Source organism: Chelon labrosus, assembly GCF_963514085.1.
Source record: "Chelon labrosus genome assembly, chromosome: 4".
Classification (NCBI taxonomy): Eukaryota; Metazoa; Chordata; class Actinopteri; order Mugiliformes; family Mugilidae; genus Chelon; species Chelon labrosus.
This window is the reverse complement of record NC_140340.1, coordinates 10,642,874-10,650,245: the sequence shown is the minus strand read 5'-3', so window position 1 is coordinate 10,650,245 and position 7,372 is coordinate 10,642,874. Positions and strand designations below refer to the sequence as shown.

The following is a 7,372-nucleotide window of genomic DNA, read 5'->3' as shown; positions in this document are numbered from 1 at the left end:
GTTTTGACAGGAGTGATAGCACTCCCTAACGGGTTACTTTTGTGATATGTATAGCTGTATGATCGTTAAGTGTGAAGGATGATAAAATTAATTGTAATACAGACCATTTATAACAAATAAATATGAATAAAAAAAGACTGTGCATACATATATATATATATATATATATATATATATATATATATATATATATATATATATATATATAGATAGATATATTCCATGCCCTCTCCATAAACTTGAGATATTTGTGGTGTTGCTTACCTGGAACAAGTCTTGTCTGTCCAATTAAGGAAGAATGTGGATAATGAGATGCTGCACACACTTACACATTTCCATTTCCATTTCCACTTGTGTTATGCATTTGTGTTGCTCACCAGTTGATCCTCTCCTTCCCCCCTCTCCTACAGATCCACCTTCTTTTGGTTTATGGAGTACATCTGCGCTCTCGCCTGGAGGCTTGGTGACCACCATAGATGTGAGTGGGGTCACAAAGCTGTACTTCAGTGACAGCTCCAAAGCCTGTGTCTTCACTTTCTCTTTCTCTGGTCCGGATAACTGCAGCCTGTGTCACAAATTATAATTTGAACATAGCAGTTCACCTGGCAGTAAAGTACAATAGAAGTATCTACTGCTCTCCTCGGTTAAGGCTTAGAAAAACATTCCTGGCCAGATGGGCGACTCTACCCATGTTACATCCACCTGTGTTTCAATTCAGAAGTATGGGCACAACGTGGAAAGTGGATTAAAATTCTCTTACCATCAAGTGGACAAGATACACTGATCAGCCACAACATTAAAACCTGACAGGAGAAATTAATAACACTGACCATCTTGTGACAATTCAATGTTCTGCTGGGAAACTTTTGGACCTGGCATTCATGTGGATGTTACTTAGACATGTAACACCCACCTAGAGCAGACCAGGCACAGAAGCCAGCTATCATGTACTTCAGTGTTTAACTGAAGACCCAACACACTGTGAGTGGTAAATCTTGAACCATTAATACTGGAAATGACATATTCCCTGCAGAAGTTGCGCTGTAAATTGAAATTGTTTGCATTTTTAACATGTTATGTTACAATGTGTGATAATTAATTACACACATGAAGGAAAAACAAGAAGACAGGTATCTCACTCTTTGTCCAGGAGCTGTTTAACTGTGAGGTAGGCCCAGACTCTCTGGATTATGCCGTCAGATGGTTCATTGGACTCCAGGAAGGGCCTTGTATCAGAAAATGTCAAGTTTTGTCTCCTCTGTCACAATCCAGATGAAACGTAATGTCAGTACACAGGGATGCTGACAGAGACAGACAGATGTTCACACTACAGTTGATGCGCAATGTGGATTCAGTCTTACCGAAATGCCCACAACTTGTGGAACAAAGGTTTCAATGTTGTTGTCAGTGATCTGGCCGGCCACCACAATCTCAGAGCCATTATAGTACTGACTAAATTCAGTCTGGGTTAGATTGGTCCCACCAGGGTAGGTCATTGTCACATCTGTCAGCAGAGGAGTGGCCACTTCTTCATAGAAACCCTGTGGACAATAGAGGATGGACACCATATGAACGTTGAAACACTCTACGGCCAACAAAACCACATGGTAAACAATGTACTGATGATGTGGAAGAAAATACCTTCAGCTGTAAATCAGCGTCAGAGTCTTCATAAATCCTTCGTGCCACACCGTTGTTCTGCAGCGACATTTTCTCAAGGAACTCGAAATTGACATCAAAACCGAAACCAAGACAGTAGAGCGGGAATTTGCCCCCAATGGCCTTTTTAGCATTTGACTGTATAGTCTTGGGGTTCGTCTCCCCTGCGAGGACACAGTTACAGTTAACCTCAGGAAATGTCAGACCAGTGAATAGCTCCAAACATAGCTATGATGGTCATTTTGTGCATGTCTGTGTGCAGGTATGTTTCATTGTAACCTGAGGTTGGGTCTCCATCTGTGAGAAGTATAAGGATAGGTGCTGAACCTTCTCTGGGATGTGCATTGAGCATTTGTGCTCCTTGCAACACTGCGTCATTAATGTTTGTGCCTGAAATGCAACAACAAGTTTTATTGCTACCATTATGGCCAAATGACTATATTTTATAAGAAATGGATCTTTAGATAAGACTCACCTCCTGAACTATCAATGTCTTGTACAAAGACCTTGGCACTATCCAGGTTTTCTTTGGTGGCCTGAACAAGTTCTCTTTTCCAGTAAAAAATTCTGCTATCAAATGTGATTAGGCCAAAGTAGTCATCTTCTGACAAGTCATTCAAAATATGCAAGAGTGCTGTCCGGGTCTGGGCACAAAAACATTATTTACACACGTTATTACATTTGTTTTGTGTGTGTTTATGAATTTTCTACTTGTCTGTAACACAGGCAATGTATGACAAGCTCACACTCTTTAAGCACTGTACCTGTTGTATTTTTCTGCCATGCATCGAGCCACTTTGATCAGCAACAAAGACAAAATTCTTTGGTATTTTCGGAAGACTAGATGGAGCAAAATGATGTACAAAGTACCCGTCTGATGTCTTATAGGGAGTGAGAAGAAAGTTTAAGGATTACAAATGAGACTTAGAAAGACAGAAATTATGAATAGACACCGATCAGGCATAACATTATAACCATATTCCTAATATTGTGTACGTCTCCTTTGTGCCTCCAAAACAGTTGTGACTCATCAGAGAATGGACATGGACCTTCTAAGGGTGTCTGGCAACAGGATGTTGTTAGTGGTGGACTTTGGGTCCTATGGGTTGAGGTGAGGGTCCTCTGTGTATCATCCCACAGACACTTAATCTGTTTGGGATCTAGTTAATTTGGAGGCCAGGTCAACACCTTGTGCGGTTCTTCATGTTTTTTAAGTTGTTCCTAAAGTGTCCTGCTGGGCATGGCTGCTGCCATCAAGGAGTGTCATTGCTATGGGATGGGGGTGCCTGGTCTGGTCTAGGTGGGTGGTACATGTCTAAGTAACATCCACTCAAATGAATGCCAGATCCAAGTTTCCCAGGAGAATATTGTATTGTCAAAAGATGGTCAGTGTTATCCACTTCTCCTGCTAGCGGTTTTTATGTTGTGGCTGATCGGTGTTAATAATCTTGAACTACACAATTAATATATTCATGTACGTATAATGACCATATAAAGCTGCAGTTTTGATGAAATTAACTTCATTCTTCATTTACCTGGAGTTCTCCAAATGGGATGCCCCTGTTGACGTCATAAACAATCACCAGATCTCCATTCATACCCTGCTCTGAACAGCTGTCACACATTTTCTGGTGCTCCTCTGTTGGATAGAAATGAACCCACGCCTAGAAAGACAAATTGATTAGATTATAGATTTCAAGGTTTTTTTCTTGCCACCATTGCATTATTTCAACCCAAATAATTTGATAAGAACCGTGAATAGAATAAATCAACATGAGCCAGAATAAAAATAGCGACTGAGCTATAATTAAAACTGCATTTCAGCATGCCATACCTGTTTGTCTGTGTGTGTTTTGGTGATGGCATTCGCCATGGCTTTGGTGCTTAGTCCTCCTTTCACATCAATGAAACTGATGCCGGCTTTCTCATGGATGTACACATCAACCTATACACAATAAAAAACAGTTAGAAGACACTGGGACAATTAAACTTCCTGGTTGATCTCTGAGTAGATAGCAACAAGAAAGACACCTTGAAGTCTTTGACAGGCTGCATGGGTCGAGCGTGGATTTGCAGCTCGTACTTGCCATGCGTGCGTTTCATCAGTTCCTCATAGGTGAGCTCAAAGGTGACCTTTTTGTGAGCAGCCACATTTACAGAGGTCTTAAATTCCTCCAGGGTCCTCCCTACAGAACTACAACAGAGACAATAATCATTGTTTTAAATTGCATTACACAACCAGTTAGTGTGGACATGTGTTATGTGAGATTTTCCTACTCAGATGATTTCAGTTGCCATTGTTTTAGAGACAATGAGATACTCAAGAAGAGGACAGTATGTTGCAAAAAAGAACAAAAGAACCCATTCTGATCATCTGAAAATACACATGTATAAAGAACCAAGAAATCAAATATAATAATAATCAGTTATACAATTATAATTCATTTATACCTTACAATTCCAGCACTTTGGCCTCGAGATACAGCCTCAGTGTACTGTTGCTGAGCTTGCTCCTTAGCTTTCACAAGACCATCATACACCTGGCCATCAATAAACCTGAAGAGGACCAAGAAAAGTTTTTTTTAAAAAAAAACCTGTGTAAGCTTGCAATTGATTCGTTAATGTACTGTATACACTACCGGTCAAAAGTTTTATAACACCTCACTTTTTCCAGTTTTTTACTGAAAATTATTCAGTTTAGTGTTTCATTGCACTCTGAAATGAAAGCATAGAACAAATAAGCAATTTGAGTTGAAAAAGAAATCATGGAATCAATTTATAGACCAAAATGTATTCTAAACTATTGACTCATCAAAGTAGCCACCTTTGGCAGATATAACAGCTGAACACACTCGTGGCCTTCTTCCTACAATAGAAATCAAATATTTTTCAGAAAGTTCTTCCCAAGTCTCTTGCAGAAGATCCCATAAATGTGTGGCACTTGTAGGTTGCTTGACTTTCACTCTTCTGTCCAGTTTAAGTCTGGAGACTGTGCAGGCCACTCTATGTTTTCAAGCTTACCATCTTGTTCTTTTTTCCTTAGGGAGTTCTGGCATAGCTTGGAGTTGTATGCAAGAGCCGCATATTCTTTAAGAGGGTTGTTTTCCTCCGAGCCACCAGGGGGCAGTGAAGTGTCATGCTTGGCTGAGTGTCATGCGGCCGAAGGTGGCTACAGGTGATTTAAGTTTGTATTAATTTTGCGTTTTGTTTGCTGAAGTGGAGGAGACCAACAGTTTTTCGACTGATGACCTTTTTGTTTTTCACTATAATCAAAGGCACCGTCATAGGAAATAAAAAGGACATTTAAGTAAATAACGGAAAACGGACTATTGCTTATTATTTTATTTTAAACCAAGTACACGTCCCAACAATGCCTCAATCCACTATCAGCCTGTAGCAGCTAAATAAGGACTAGCCACTACATTGTTTTGGGTCATTATCTTGCTGTAGGATGAACCTCTGACGAACTAGGCGCATACCAGAGGGTATTGCATGGGACTGCAGAATGCTGTGGTAGCTGTTTTGGTTCAGGGTGCCTCTCACTCTGTACAAGTCACCGACCCTGGATCCAGCAAAGCAGCCTCAGATCATCACACTTCCTCCTCCATGTTTGACAGTTGATGTCACACACTGTGGAACCATCCTCGCCTACTCGAAGCCGTACAAAGATCCTCTGTGATGAATTCTTGCCATTTTTGTAGCAACACAATACTTTCTGCAGTACAATACTGTTCACCTGATGCTCAGGAGGGTCTGGTACCACAGTGTGTTCCAACACTGCTTTTATGCAGACAGAGGGGGTTGTAAGTAACCAAGAAAAGTTGAAACGCCTGTAGGAATTAGTAGCACCAGCTTTCAAGGCTGATTCAACTTTTATTGCTGCAGAACAGCTTTAAATTATTACATTTATTTTGTATAATTCTGACATGTACATTATTTTTCAGTTTTGGGTAACCAAACTTTTTTTTTAACCTCTGGCTGTTCAGTACTTACCTTTGTACCATTTCAGGATATTCACTGGACTTGCACGACATGAAGTGCAATAAATAATTGGAAAATTTAGGGTGTTCTAAAATTTTTGACCGGTAGTGTACATATACATATATGTTTTTTTTTATTTGCAAATATTCACAGATCATCTTTGCGTCACACACACATTCTGAATCGACTAATGAAGGCATTCTTGGGAATCCGGACGTGGAATTCAATTTCCTTTGACACGTTCATGCGATTGGCCACGCGGCTGGAGATGGTGGTGGTGGCATAGCGACTGGTCACCGTGGAGTTGATGTGAAAGCTGTAGATGTCCCAGTCATCCTGAGCAAACAGAGGAGGTCACATTTCACAAGAAAATGGCAGATTTAACTCACTGGCTGACGACCAGCTGACCAAAGATTAAATGAGGTGGGTGACTTTGTTGAAATGTCACTGGTGTAGCTACAGAAACACCTCCGTTCTCATGGTTTTTCAACTCATGTTTCAAGCTCACAATAGCTGTGCCCATCCACATTCATGCAAGCGCACAGAGGACATGGTGTAGACTCAGATGCACTCTCTGAAACCTTTCTCCCTGATTCGTCTTGTATCCCAACCGTAAACAAGATCATTTAAAACACATTAAATAACCCTTAACTTAAACCATAAACCTTAACCACATGAGACTTTCCATTCTTAACTTGACTCAGTTTGCCTTAACCCCCTGCAAACCTTACCACGTAGCTGTAACTATGATCACACAGAAAGGAGAAAGTGCGTTACACTGACCTATCCCTGCCCTGAGACTCTCTCTAACCATAACCTAAACTTAAATGTAACCTACCCCAGTTTATTTTGGATAAACCTACCTTAATCTTATACTAGGTCTTCAACCTTTTTTGCAATCACATACATGCATTTACATCACAAATGTCCTCAGTCTCCAGGACTAGGTGTGGTAATCACACAAACAGACATATAAGAGCATATACATGGTCATGATCCTGTACTCCATTTTAAATTATTTTCCTAAAGACTTGCTTCAACAAAGAACCACCATTACTACTTGCCCAAGCCTGATATTAACCTAAACTTAACCTTACATCACATTTAAACCAAACATTGTAGTGTCCAAATAGATGAGGGTACATCAGCGTGTAAACAGATTTATGTCTCCAAAACAAGGGTAATGCACGCACACACACAAAAGAACCCTGAGGCTAGAGAGCCATGAGGTCCTTAAACCTGCTTTTTCTGATGTCTGAGGCAGTGGCAGAGTTCAGTGTGCTGCAGCTGACAGAAAGCTGCACGGCCAAAATGAAGAAATAAATAAACCGAGCACACCTATTATGTGAAATATCTATCAAAATTAACAGAGGTGGTAAAATTTAAATACATTCAATAGACTTTTTTTTTCCTTGCGCTTCAGTGCTCTCCCCTTCATCTTTTGTGACCTTACCTTGTCTGGTAGTGTGGTCGCCAAACCCAGCAGCAGCCCAAGGAGGGTCACTTGCACCACAGCTCTCTCCATGGTGCACGCCACTATTCTGCAACCCAGACAGCTGAAGCTGTCTTTTGAACTCAGACAAACAAGGACAGTACAAATGTGCACAGACTGTTTTCTCCCTGAACAACTCTCACTTGGATACGTGACATAAACTAAATACAAACACACAAAAAACACACACTCGCCCCCATGATTTATCAGAAATTCTGCTGTTTATGTGAGCTCTACTGT

The 7,372-nt window shown here is 40.6% G+C and overlaps 1 protein-coding gene across 1 annotated transcript; it reads right to left on the bottom strand.

Annotated features, from left to right (window-relative positions):
- Window positions 1-265: 265 nt before the first annotated feature.
- LOC311487036 (inter-alpha-trypsin inhibitor heavy chain H3-like) lies at window positions 266-7,372 on the bottom strand. The gene is made up of 13 exons (XM_084543130.1): window positions 7,094-7,372; window positions 5,816-5,976; window positions 4,111-4,215; window positions 3,691-3,853; window positions 3,494-3,604; window positions 3,195-3,323; window positions 2,424-2,540; window positions 2,135-2,303; window positions 1,939-2,049; window positions 1,642-1,823; window positions 1,362-1,541; window positions 1,140-1,258; window positions 266-565 (listed from the first exon to the last, which is right to left on the bottom strand). Exons 1-13 carry the CDS (start codon window positions 7,163-7,165, stop codon window positions 289-291), a joined length of 1,896 nt encoding a protein of 631 aa, XP_084399256.1. The 5' UTR covers window positions 7,166-7,372; the 3' UTR covers window positions 266-288.

Coding starts and splice junctions, on each gene's coding strand:
- LOC311487036 (XM_084543130.1), bottom strand. CDS start 7,165: ATGGAGAGAGCTGTGGTGCAAGTGACCCTCCTTGGGCTGCTGCTGGGT. Junction 2,304..2,423: donor ATGGCAGAAAAATACAACAG/GTACAGTGCTTA, acceptor TTTTGTGCCCAG/ACCCGGACAGCACTCTTGCA. Junction 1,259..1,361: donor CACAAGTTGTGGGCATTTCG/GTAAGACTGAAT, acceptor GGATTGTGACAG/AGGAGACAAAACTTGACATT.